This window comes from Staurois parvus, unplaced genomic scaffold (genome assembly GCF_062004578.1).
Source record: "Staurois parvus isolate SC_StPar_1 unplaced genomic scaffold, SC_StPar_1.0 ptg000662l, whole genome shotgun sequence".
Classification (NCBI taxonomy): Eukaryota; Metazoa; Chordata; class Amphibia; order Anura; family Ranidae; genus Staurois; species Staurois parvus.
In genome coordinates, this window is record NW_028318458.1 from 2,685,215 (window position 1) to 2,698,482 (window position 13,268).

At 47.0% G+C, this 13,268-nt stretch overlaps 1 protein-coding gene across 1 annotated transcript in view; it reads left to right on the forward strand.

Annotated features, from left to right (window-relative positions):
- Positions 1–13,268, forward strand: part of LOC149448712 (adhesion G protein-coupled receptor E3-like) — a 128,966-nt gene that overhangs the window by 75,006 nt on the left and 40,692 nt on the right. The window contains exons 13-15 of the mRNA XM_089651739.1: positions 50–244; positions 980–1,215; positions 1,363–1,423. Of these exons, the coding sequence (XP_089507865.1) occupies positions 50–244; positions 980–1,215; positions 1,363–1,423 (492 nt within the window). The remainder of the gene's footprint in view (positions 1–49; positions 245–979; positions 1,216–1,362; positions 1,424–13,268) is intronic.

Consider the following 13,268-nt stretch of genomic DNA (forward strand, 5'->3'; position numbering starts at 1 on the left):
TCTTTTTCTGCTGGACCACCCACGTATGTTACACCCCTCTCATCTACAGGAGGATGATGGCCTCATTTTGATCTCTCGGATTGGCCTGAGTGTATCGCTTGTCTGCTTATGTCTGTCTATTCTTACATTCACCTTGTGCCGGTCTATAAGGAGTGCTCACACCTCCGTCCTGACAGCTCTGTGTGGATGTCTCTTCATTGGACAGCTTTTGGTTTTGTTTGGCCTTCATCAGACTAATAATAAGGTAACTGTGCCTTTCAGATTAAACAAATATGACCTGTCTATAACTTCCTCTTACATGGCATAGATTCCTTTTAACTTTGACTTTTAATTCCACACAAATATGAAACATTTTGTATATGACAAACAAAAGCAATCTTTTTTTTAAATTGCCCAAGCTTGAAGAAAAACAAAGTTGTTCCTTCCCTTAAATAATGCAAAATAGACATGGACCAATGTAACTATGTATATATCATACCTATGGGATCCCTCTAGAACAAACTATCTCAACCTTTTTAACACAGAGGAACCCTTGAAATAACTTTCCAGTCTCAGGGAACCCCTGCTAAAAATGATTATATATACAACTCATGATACATTAGCGTGATGGTCAGTGGGAAGAATGCTTGTTACACTCGTGGTCATTGGGAAGAAATACCCCCTTACAGATAATCAGATAAAATATCAATGATATCAGTGGAAGCTTATCTAAGAGGCAGAAATTACACCTTGTTCAAGGACTCTCTAGCAATCTTTGGAGGAACCCTGGCTGAGAAACCCTGCTCAAGAAGTTGGAAATCACTGTAGTAGGCACCGATACTCCAGTGATCTTCACTAACTTTCGGGTCACAGGAGGTCGGCATGGTGTAACACATGCCAGACTTATATTGTGTTTTGAGTTCAGACCATTTCTAAAACTTTACAAAGACTCAACAAAAATAAACCCTAATTCTCTTTTCTAAATTTCCATTGTTACCAGGTCCTGTGTGCAGTGATTGCAGGTCTCCTCCAGTTCTCCTTCCTCTGTGCCTTCTGTTGGATGTCTCTGGAGAGCGCTCTACTCTTCATGACAGTCCGAAACCTGCGGGCTTTGAATTACATGACATCACAGCGCTCACATTTCCCATATGTTTGTATAGCTGGATTTGGAATTCCCCTTATCATCATTATCATCTCTATAGCAATGCGGTCAGATGCATATGGAACAGAAAAATAGTATGTTTTATAAAACAAAATACAAAAAAATCTATTCTCCAGTACTACTCTTTATATCTTCTCTTGCTCACCACTTCATACTTCCTGAAATGTGATTTATAAAGTATAGATATACATAAAATGACATGCGGCTATATTTTCCTTTAGCTGTTGGCTCCATTTTGATCTCATCTGGAGTTTCCTTGGCCCAGTGTGCGTTTTTATGACTGTGAGTACATACTATAAGACTGCTTGTATCTCATTTGATTTTTACCTTTCCTACCTATCACTGTTTGGGGTGTATTTTTTTTTTTTTGCAGCACTATTCGTGCTGCGAAACTCCGACTACATTCAACCTACTATAGGAGTGCTTATACAGTCATGGCCAAATATATTGGCACCCCGTCATTTCTGTCGGATAATGTACCACTTCACCCACAAAATTGTTGCAATTTTGGACAAATGTTTAGGCATTCTCATGTTTATTTCTTTTGTTTGTATTGGTATGACACAAAAAAGTAGAGAAACAAAAAGCCAAATCTGACACAAAATGGACTGGACAAAATTAATGCCACCTTCTCAAAATTGTAAGAGATAATTGCATTCCAAGTTTGTGATGCTCCTGTAATTTGTATTTAAACTCACCTTTATCAATTAACAGGTGATAACACTAGAGAAATCACACCAACAACCACTTAAAATGAAGAAAAATTGACTCAACCTTCTGTTGTGTGTCTCTATGTGCCACATGAAGCATGGAGAAGAGAAAGAGCAGCAAAGAATTGTCTGATTTGAAAAAATTCTGGAAAAGCATGGCCAATCTCAAGGTTACAAGTTCATCTCCAGAGATCTTAATGTTCCCGTGTCCACTGTGTGCGACATTGTTAAGAAGTTTACAGCCCATGGCACTGTAGCTAATCTCCCTGGACGTGGAGGAAAGAGAAAAATTGATCAAAGATTGCAAGGAAGGATTGTTTGAATGGTGGATAAAGAACCTCGATCAACTTCCAGACAAATTCAAGCTGACCTTCAGGCACAGGGTAAAACTGTGTCAGCTTGCACTATATGTTGCCATCTAAATGAAAAGAAACGTTACGGTAGGAGACCCAGGAGGACCCAACTGCTGACACAGAAACATAAAAAAGCCAGATTAGAGTTTTCCAAAACTTACCTGAGGAAGCCAAAATCATTTTGGGAGAATGTGCTATGGACAGACAAAACAAAATGACAGCTTTTTGGTAAAGCTCATCATTCTATTGTTTTCAGAAAAAGAAATGAGGCCTTTAAAGAAAAGAATACAGTCCCTACAGTTAAACATGGTGGAGGTTCACTGATTTTTTTGGGGGGGTTGCTTTGCTGCTCCAGGCACTGGATGTCTTGACCGTGTGCATGGCATTATAAAATCTGAAGACTACCAAAGAATTCTGTTGTGTCATGTAGGTCCCAGTGTCAGAAGGTGGAGTCTCCATCAGAGGTCATGGTCCTTAAAGCAGGACAATGACCCAAAGTACACATCATAAAGCACTTAGAAATGTTTTCAGAGAAAGTGCTGGAGAGTACTGAACTGGCTGGCAAAGAGTCCAGATCTCAATCCCATAGAGCACCTGTGGAGGGATCTCAAAACAGCAGCTGGGAAAAAGAACTCTTCCAATCTGAAAGACCTGGAACGGTTGGCGAAAGAAGAGTGGTCTAAAATTGCAATAGAGAAGTGGATGGTCACAGAAAGCCATTGATTTCAGCTATTTTTTCCATGGGGTGTGCTACCAAATATTAAATTGAGGGTGTCAATAATTTTGTCCAGTACATTTTTGGGATTTTGCATGGAATGTGTCAGATTTGGCTTTTTCTTACTTCACATTTTTGTGTCATACCAATACAAAGAAAAAGAAACATGGGAATGTCTAAACATTTGTAATTGCAATAATTTTCTGGGCGAAGTGGTGCGTTATCAGAAATGCAGGGGTGACAATATTTTTGGCCATGACTGCATAAGGATGGGACAGGAAAAATATACTTCATTCAAAAAATTGTCTGATCAATCATTAACTAACTAAAAACAGATCTCCAGGCAAACCACTAAATACACAACCTGAAATATGATGAGCTGTTTCCCCATTTTATGTCCATCAGGTCCTAACATTTTTACAGCTCTGCCACACACCATGGCCCTGTCTGGCAGAGCAGGTGACCTGATTTTTCTCTGGTACTGTTAAAGCGATTGTAAACCCCACCTTGTAAAACAACCTATCCAGTTTAAAATCAAAATGAAAGGTAAAACATTTGTGTATAGCTTTAGAAAAAAACATTATAATTATCTTTTTTTTATAAGTGACCACATTCTCTGTGTTCTCAGCTGTACATAGAGGTGGGGAAGGAGAAACAGCAGCACACTGATCTTCCCAGTGAAAGGCTGGGGGGGGGTGTTTGGACAAGTCTGATCACTGAAGGAGAGCAGACTGAGTTCCCAGCACAGAGCACAGCTACAGAACTGACCACACTGTGCACTCATTCTTAGTGTGGTCAATATTTTTTTTTTTGTGTAAATCTGCTAGGCCACTTTATTATCATAAAGGAAATGTACTCACATTTCAAATGAATGTAAAAAAAGAGACAAATAGGTCAGAATTTTAGACCTGTTAGTTTAACATCTATAGTTGGGAAGATACTGGAGAGTTTAATAAAAGACCACATAGATGAGTTCTTGCTGGAAAAAATATTTTAAGCAACAGACAGCATGGATTCATGAAAGACAGAAGTTGTAAAACAAATCTGATTTTTTTTTTTTATGAGGGAGGTGAGCAAAACCTTGGACAGTGGGGTGACGGTGGATGTGGTATACTTGGACAGAGGGGTGGCGGTGGACATGGTATACTTGGACAGAGGGGTGGCGGTGGACGTGGTATACTTGGACAGAGGGGTGGCGGTGGACGTGGTATACTTGGACAGAGGGATGGCGGTGGACATGGTATACTTGGACAGAGGGTGGTGGTGGACGTGGTATACTTGGACAGAGGGGTGACGGTGGATGTGGTATACTTGGACAGAGGGATGGCGGTGGACGTGGTATACTTGGACAGAGGGTGGTGGTGGACGTGGTATACTTGGACAGAGGGGTGACGGTGGATGTGGTATACTTGGACAGAGGGATGGCGGTGGACGTGGTATACTTGGACAGAGGGTGGTGGTGGACGTGGTATACTTGGACAGAGGGGTGGCGGTGGACGTGGTATACTTGGACAGAGGGGTGGCGGTGGACATGGTATACTTGGACAGAGGGTGGTGGTGGATGTGGTATACTTGGACAGAGGGATGGCGGTGGACGTGGTATACTTGGACAGAGGGATGGCGGTGGACATGGTATACTTGGACAGAGGGTGGTGGTGGACGTGGTATACTTGGACAGAGGGGTGGCGGTGGACGTGGTATACTTGGACAGAGGGTGGTGGTGGACTTGGTATACTTGGACAGAGGGGTGACGGTGGATGTGGTATACTTGGACAGAGGGGTGGCGGTGGACGTGATATACTTGGACAGAGGGGCGGCGGTGGACGTGGTATACTTGGACAGAGGGGTGGCGGTGGACGCGGTATACTTGGATTTTGCAAAAGCGTTTGACACAGTTCCCCACACAAAGCTCATGTGTAAGGTAAAGTCTACAGGCTTGGAAAAATCTGTATGTAAATGGATAGAAAAACTGGCTAAAATGATTCCTACTCTGAATGATCTAGGGTTGTCAGTGGTGTACCCCAAGGTTCAGTGTTGGGATCCATACTTTTTAATATATTTATAAACTTTGCAGATGGCACCAAGCTGTGCAGTGGAATAACATCCTTACAGGATGTCTCCAACTTTCAAGCTGACCTCAATGCACTGTTTAACCTGTTCCCGCTTGGCCAATAGGACAGCCGAGCGTGACTCTAGTCGATCCGGGTGGGCGTAACATGACGTCCTTCCTGGATTGCACTGTGCCCGCAGGGCTTCGCTGTGGCGAGATCCGTCACCGGCTGTGTACCTCGGACACTGCTGATGACAGATCTGTGTACCAGCAGTACCATGTGACCTGCTGTGACCAATCACAGCAGGTCACATGACAATTGTAAACAATGAATGGCTTCCTTTCATGCCATCCATTGTATACAATTGTGTCACCAGCTGTGATTGGCCACAGTGATCACATGCACTGACCAATCATAGCCAAACACAGATAATCACAGCAAAAAAATCTTGATTGAATCCATTTCATTCAGTTATATGTTTGCTTCTAGCAAAGAAATTCTTTGGGGGCTTAGACAAGCTTTGTGTGTGCAGCAGTTGAATGGCTGTGGAGAAAAGAACACTGCAGATAGACAGGTACAACTTATACAGGAGGATTTGTTTAATCACTGTGTATCACCTGAGGCCAGTCACTTCGCTGGGTGTATGTAGGGGTTTACAACAGGATTTGTTTTTAAACAATTTTTATTGAATTTTATACACTTGGTACAAGACTATCTTGACATACAACTCTGTAAACCATTTCTTTTTCCATAACTATGGTGAGTACAGAAGTTAGTACAACAGATGTAATCGAAACAAAAGACAGTATCCAATGTCACAACAAAGCAGTATAACATAAGCCGAAATTCAAGAAAGACATTTTTTTTAAGCAATTTCCTAGGTACGGAAGTTTGGTTATGTGGGCCTGAGCAATAACGACTCTATCAATAAAACAATTGAGAGAGTGTCATATAGGCTAATAAACATAAGGAGGAGCATGGGCTCCATTACTGACTGGGAAATATAGAGCTGTGGGGTGGGGCTACAAGAGGAGTTGGATAATCATATTTTGGCCAGCATATTGGTGAGGAAAGCTTTGAGATGCCAAACTGAATATCGAAAAGGTTTCCTATGGGTGGTCAGTTCCGCAGGAGTAAAAGAGTGTTCCATAAAGGGCCGCCATCTAGAGATGAAGCGGCGTGCATATTTAAAATTCTGGGTAATGGTGTCCAGCTTCTCCAGATTAAATAGGGCAATTAGTGCCTGTATTAACATTTTAAGCTGTGGAGGGTTTGACTGTATCCAAACCTGTTTGAGTGCTCTGCGAGCTACCAACAAACAGATATGAATCCACTGAGGAAGTGCAGTAGAACTTGTCGACATCACAGGATCTTGACTAGAGATGAGCGAATTATTCAAAAATTCGGTTCGGCTGATTCGCCGAATTCGCGGAATAAATTAGATTCGATGCGAATATATTTGCTGCGAATTTAACTTATAAAAAGGGTGTTTCTAGGCTTCAGAGAGCCTTTATATTAGTGCAGAACACTGTACCTTTAATTTAAATGCCCTTGGAGTCTGCTGGGGAAGAGAAATAATACTGTCAGTCAGTATGACATGCAGATGAGTGCCGTCGATCTTAGAATCACCGCACACTTCACTCATTTGGGCAGTCACGGGGCCAAAACCAGAGTGTGGAGCCACAGTGTGGCGGTGGAGGCAGCAGCAATGGGAGGCCATACAGCACCCTATGACAAAATGGAACCCACCAGCAGTGTGAGGAGACCTGAAAGTGGCACATGGCAGAGTGTGGCGATGGAGACAGCAGCAATGGGAGGCCGTACAGGGACCCATGACACACTCTGGACCTGGCAGCAGCATGAGGAGGCGGTACAGGGGCCCATGACAGATTACGGGCCTGGCAGCAGCATGAGGAGTCGGTACGGGGGCCCATGGCAGATTACGGGCCTGGCAGCAGCAATGGGAGGCCATACAGCACCCTATGACAAAATGGAACCCACCAGCAGTGTGAGGAGACCTGAAAGTGGCACATGGCAGAGTGTGGCGATGGAGACAGCAGCAATGGGAGGCCGTACAGGGACCCATGACACACTCTGGACCTGGCAGCAGCATGAGGAGGCGGTACAGGGGCCCATGACAGATTACGGGCCTGGCAGCAGCATGAGGAGTCGGTACGGGGGCCCATGGCAGATTACGGGCCTGGCAGCAGCAATGGGAGGCCATACAGCACCCTATGACAAAATGGAACCCACCAGCAGTGTGAGGAGACCTGAAAGTGGCACATGGCAGAGTGTGGCGATGGAGACAGCAGCAATGGGAGGCCGTACAGGGACCCATGACACACTCTGGACCTGGCAGCAGCAAGAGGAGGCGGTACAGGGGCCCATGGCAGAGTGGCGAAGCGTAAGCAGCTTAAATTGAAGGCCATACAGAGGCCTATGTTAAAAATAATAACATGTTTGGGGCATGATTCATGGCGGATTTAGTCAGTTGTGTCAGGAACTGGTGGTTTGAAATCCAGACTAATCCACGCCTGATTCATTTTTACAAACGTGAGTCTCTCCACACTTTGGGTGGACAGTCGTGTCCTCCGCGGAGTTACAATACCTCCTGCCGCACTAAACACGCGCTCCGATGCCACGCTACTGGCCGGGCATGACAGCCTTTCAAGGGCAAATTCAGCTAGTTGGGGCCAAAGGTCAAGTTTCGTTGCCCAGTAGTCAAGGGGATTGTCTACCTCGGTTGGCAGGGTGCTGTCCAAGTAGGCCCAAGCCTGTTGTTTGAGGTCCTGCTCCAGGTCCACCTGATGCTGCTGCTGCTGCTGCTGCTGCTGCTGCTGCTGCGGCTGGTTAGTAGTTTCCTCACTGCGCTGGTGAAGAAAGCTACTCATCATCGACTGCAGACTGAGGCAGCCGCTGCTGGTGGAGCTGCCACTGCTCCTACCACCCCACCCCTCCCCTGCTGCCATGGCAGCGGAACGCGAGCGCACAGGGCCCACAGTGTCTGAGGATGGACGTTGGCGCAGAAAGGCAGAGACCAACTGACTACATAGGTGGTTTTTATAGTACGTTATTTTGGCCTCCCTCTCAGCAGGTGTGAAAAAGGCCACCATTTTTGAACAGTAGCGAGGGTCCAACAAGGTGGACAGCCAAAAGTCATCCCTCTGTCTGATGGTTATTATTCGGCTGTCGCTACGCAAGCAACCGAGCATGCTATGGGCCATTTGTGCCAAGGAATGCGAGGGACTCCCTGCCTCCATCTCCACAGCATACTGCCACAGTGCGTCTGGGTCCTCTGTCTCCTCCTCCTCTACCAGATGCTCCTGCTCCTCCACTCCTGTCCGCTGAGTGGAAAAACCACCCATTTCACTCAATAATTCCTGAGCACCAATGTCCTCCTCTACCTCCTCCTCTTCTTCCTGTCCTGCGCCCACAGGGGTCATGTGGCGTTGAGATCTGTGCGCCACGTTTACCGCACCCTGACCAGCCATTGTTAACAGCATTTGTTCCAGGACGTGCAACAGAGGAATGACGTCGTTCATCCCATAGTCCTGCCGACTCACGAATAGCGTGGCCTCCTCAAAGGGCCTGAGCAAGCGGCAGGTGTCACGCATGAGCTGCCAATGGCTGACATCTAAGTTACACAGGGGAGTACCTTTATCCGCTTGTAACATCAGGAAATCGGTGATGGCCTTTCGCTGTTCGTAAAGGCGGTCTAACATATGTAGGGTTGAATTCCACCTTGTTGCAACGTTCCAGATCAGGCGATGCTGTGCAATTCCGTTCTGCCGCTGCAGCTCAAGGAGGGTGTGCTTTGCGGTGTAGGAATGGCTGAAATGCATGCAAAGTTTACGTGACATTTTAAGGATGTCTTGCAGTGGGATGGTGGATTTTAGGAACCGCTTGACAACCAGATTGAACACGTGAGCCATGCATGGCGCATGGCACAACCTTCCTTGACGCAGAGCAGACACCATGTTCTTTCCGTTGTCGGTCAACATGGTTCCGATTTTCAGTTTGCGCGGAGACAGCCATCTGTCGATTTCTCTGTTCATTACACTCAGAAGTTCCTCCCCTGTGTGACTACGTTCGCCAAGGCATACCAGGTGCAGCACAGCGTGACACCGTTGCGCCCTGCACATGTGATATGCCGGTCGGGTAATGGGACTTGGCACAGGGGTGGCGGCTGAGGACACGGCGGAAGAAGAGGTGGTAGAGGCGGACATCTTTGCTGGACCAAGGACGTGCAAACGTAGAGGCAAAAGCGGCGTGACCTGTCCAAGTTGCTGGTGCGGCTGTGCCGGCACCACGTTCACCCAGTGGGCCGTAAATGACATGTACTGTCCCTGACCGTAGTTACAGCTCCACACATCGGCGCTGCCGTGCACTTTGGCAGAGACCGACATGCTCAAAGACTGGCCCACCATCTCTTCTACATGTGAATGCAGGGCTGGCACTGCCTTTTTGGCGAAGAAATGACGGCTTGGCACTCTCCACCGCGGCTCGGCACAAGCCTTCATTTCTCGGAAAGGTGCTGAGTCCACCACTTGGAAAGGGAGGGACTGCAGCACTAGCAACTTGGACAGGAGGACGTTCAGCTTCTGCACCGTCGGGTGCGTGCTCGCAAACTGTTGTCTCTTGGAAACGGATTCCAAGAAAGACTGCTGACGGAATCCGTGAAGAGGAGTAGCAGGAGAAGGAGCATCTGAACGAGCGGAAGATGCCAACGAGTGACAACTCCCCTCAGCAGAGGTGTTGGAGCCTTGACTGGCTGATAGAGGGCGATTGACGTCGGGTGACGGAGCAAGTAACGGAGCGGGTGATGGAGCGGGGGCTGGGGCAGGCAGAACCGCCGTATCTTTATCACGGTTTTCCCAGGCCACCGAATGGCGATGCTGCATATGCTGTCGCAACGCTGTAGTCCCAACATGGGCCCCCTGGCCACGCTTGACTTTCTGGCCACATAGTCGACATACGGCTACGTTTTACTTCCTCGGGCGGCTTGACGAAAAATTGCCACACCGCCGAGTAGGAAACTTTGCCCCCGCTACTCCTCACTGGCTGACTGCTACTTCCTCCGTGCACACCGGCACTACTACTGGCCGTGGTGGTAGGCTGCAGTGGAGCTGGTGCTCTACTCCGTGGCCGTTTGCCTCCACTGACACTGCTGCGACCCTGCTGCCTCCTGGGCAACCCACCGACTGTTTTGCTCGCTGCCAAGCTGGCACCCTCTTCTCCTGATGATGCGGAAGCAATAGCCTGATGACGACGAGGCTGCCAAGTGCGATCAGCCTCATCATCATCAATTAGGGTCTCCGCCTCACTGCTAGCCCCCTCGGCTGCGTGTGGGTCAGAAGACAGACCTGTCTCTAGACCGGCTACCGAGCCACTCTCCTCGCCAGTACTTCTTCGCCTGGCTGCTGAAGAGGCGGATGTCTCCCCCCGTTCCTGACCGCCCTCTGTTAGCTCTTCCTCACTGTACAGTGGGGCTGAGCCCACAGCATGCGATACTTCGCTTGGTGAGGGAACACCAAAAGACAGGGGCAGGTAGAGGACACGTGATTTCAGTGGGCTTGCTCCCGGGCCATGCCAACTAACGGTTGTGTCTGACGTACCCACCGACCGTTGGCTGTAGGTGTCAGAGGTGACCTGGGAAGAGGAAGACGACCGAGCCAACCAATCGATGACGGCAGGGTTGTCGGTGGAGACACGACCGCTGGATGACACCAGGAGCACTGGCCTCTGGCTGCGACTAGTGCTGCCTCGACCCCTTCCTCTGCTGCCACGTCTGCTCGCTCCTGAAACATTGCCTCCTCTGCCACTCCTCTGCGTGTTGTCTGACATAATCTTTAATTCAATAAGCACCCCAAAAATAACGTAACGATTCTGTGTCCCTGTGTAACGATTCTGTGTCCCTGAGTAACGATTCTGTGTCCCTGAGTAACGATTCTGTGGCCCTAAAGTCTCTGTGGCCCTAACTCTGTCCCTAATACACACAGGTCTGTCTCTCTTAAATGACCGGAGGCTAATGGAGAATTCTAAGATGGCCGCGATTTATAGCTCCACCATTACACAGTGCTGGCTGGCTGGCTGCTGATTGGCTAATGCGATCACATATCATGAATGAATGCATTATGGGTCAGCGCGCCTTGTCTGCGCGCCTTCCCAGACATCCCCGCTCCGTCGACACACATGTGGCCGCCATTTTTTGGGAAAATTCGATTCGTGCATCCGAAGTTTGCTAATTTTCGGATTCGGCGCGAATCGAATATTTCCTAATCTTCGAAACGAATTCCACTTCGTCATGTTCGATTCGCTCATCTCTAATCTTGACAATTGAAGAGACAGAGCATAGGGTCTTTGGTGAGAGAGATGTTATACAGATGATTAATGTAATGAAGAACTTGGTCCCAGAAGGCGATGAAACAGAGTAGGTCGAGTGTGGTCGCACCAAGGACATGCAGGGCGGGGAGTGATAGCTGGATTAGCTGAAAAAGGATAGTAAGCTCTGTGGATGATTTTAAATTTGAGTTTCCCGTCATGTTTCACAGGGGACGAGTGAAGCGATTTTCCAGTATCCCGACAATATTTTGAGCATCATCAGACAGTATGGGAGTCCATGGCTTAAAAGGAGTAAGATGGTACTTTGTAGACTGGTGTAAGATTAGATGGGAGTAAATTGCCGAGATGGAATAGTTATCCTGACGTAGTAGAGTTTCTATAAAGAAGCTCTGGAGAATTTGGAGAATTTTGGAGAATAGCACGTCCATAGGAAGATCACCAGATGTTGGTAGTGAAAGATATGAAATCCCGGTAGGGAGTATTTGGCAGCTATTACTGAAAAGAGCTGGAAGGTACGTTTGGTGTCATCAGATATAGATATGACTTTAGTAAGTCCACCATCAGACCAGTGGGTAAATGCTGCATGCTCACTCGCTGGAGGGAACATAGGGTTTCCAAGAATTGGCAGTACTGTGTCTCTAATCAGGAGATTCAAACGGAGGGATCGAGGCAAGGCCTTGAGGTTAGAGTGCAAAATGGCTGGAATCTGTAGCGGAGACACCAGGGCCTCTTCTAGGGAGTAGTTTGAATAACACGATTTCCCAGTAATCCAATCAAGACTGTGATGAAGGAGGCAGGACAGGTTGTAAAATCTAATATTTGGCAGGCCTGCACCCCCCTCTTTGGGAGATTAAGCTTTTGTAAAGTAATATGCGTTTTTTACGCTGCCACAGAAAGGTCTGTAGAGCTCTATGGATCTTCTGAACATCAGAGTGTTTTAACAGAAAAGGGAGTGTTTGCAAAGGATAGAGTAATCTTGTGAAAAACTATTTTGTAAAGATGACATTTCCCAAAGAGTGAAATGGGAAGAGTCATCCAAACCTCCAGTTCCTGTACAATCTTGTTGATTAAAGGAGGATAATTTAGGTAATAGAGGGACTATGGTTCTCTGCCTATGTGGATGCCCAAATACGTAATGGATTGGGTAGCTATACCAAAAGGAGAGGATGGAATCCAACACTTTAATGTAGTAGCATTCAAAGGAAGTACTTCGCTCTTATCAAAATTGATTCTAAGGCTGGAGTATTTAGGGAAGGTTGCAAACAGGTCCTGAAGTAGTAGGAAGTCTTTGGGTGGATCCGAGGAAAACAGTACTATATCGTCCGCAAAGAGAGCTGAGCAGAGAGTAAGGTCACCAATCGTGACACCGGTAACCCCAGACGTCGAGTTAAATCGTCTGGACAAAGGTTCAAGGGTGATATTAAAGGGTAGGGGTAAGAGTGGGCAGCCCAGCCTAGTGCCTTTGGTTCAGGGAATGCTCGAGGAAATAAAATCAGGTGTGACTAGTCTAGCCGCGGGCGAGGAGTACATGTGCCGTAGAAAGTCCAAAATAGGGCCCTGAAAAACCAAACCTCCTCATAACCATTAAGAGCCAGGCAAAGCTTATGTTGTTAAAGGCTTTTTCGGCGTCTAAAGATATAAGTGCTAGATCTATCTGTGGGTTTGTTTTAGCATGTTCCAGGACTAATAATACTTTGCGAATGTTAAGCGTAGCCGTGCGACCCAACATGAACCCGGATTGGACCGAATGTAGTATTTCGGGAAGCAGTAGGGCAACCTGGATGCCACGATTTTGGAAAGTATTTTATCGTCTACATTGATTAGAGAAATAGGTTGATATGATCCTGGGAGCAGTGGGTCTTTCCCCTTCTTAGCTACGAGCTTAATGTGCACCTGGCAACCATTCGGAAGATAAGGTCCATCCTCCCACATTGCTTTATAGATGTGATACAGTGT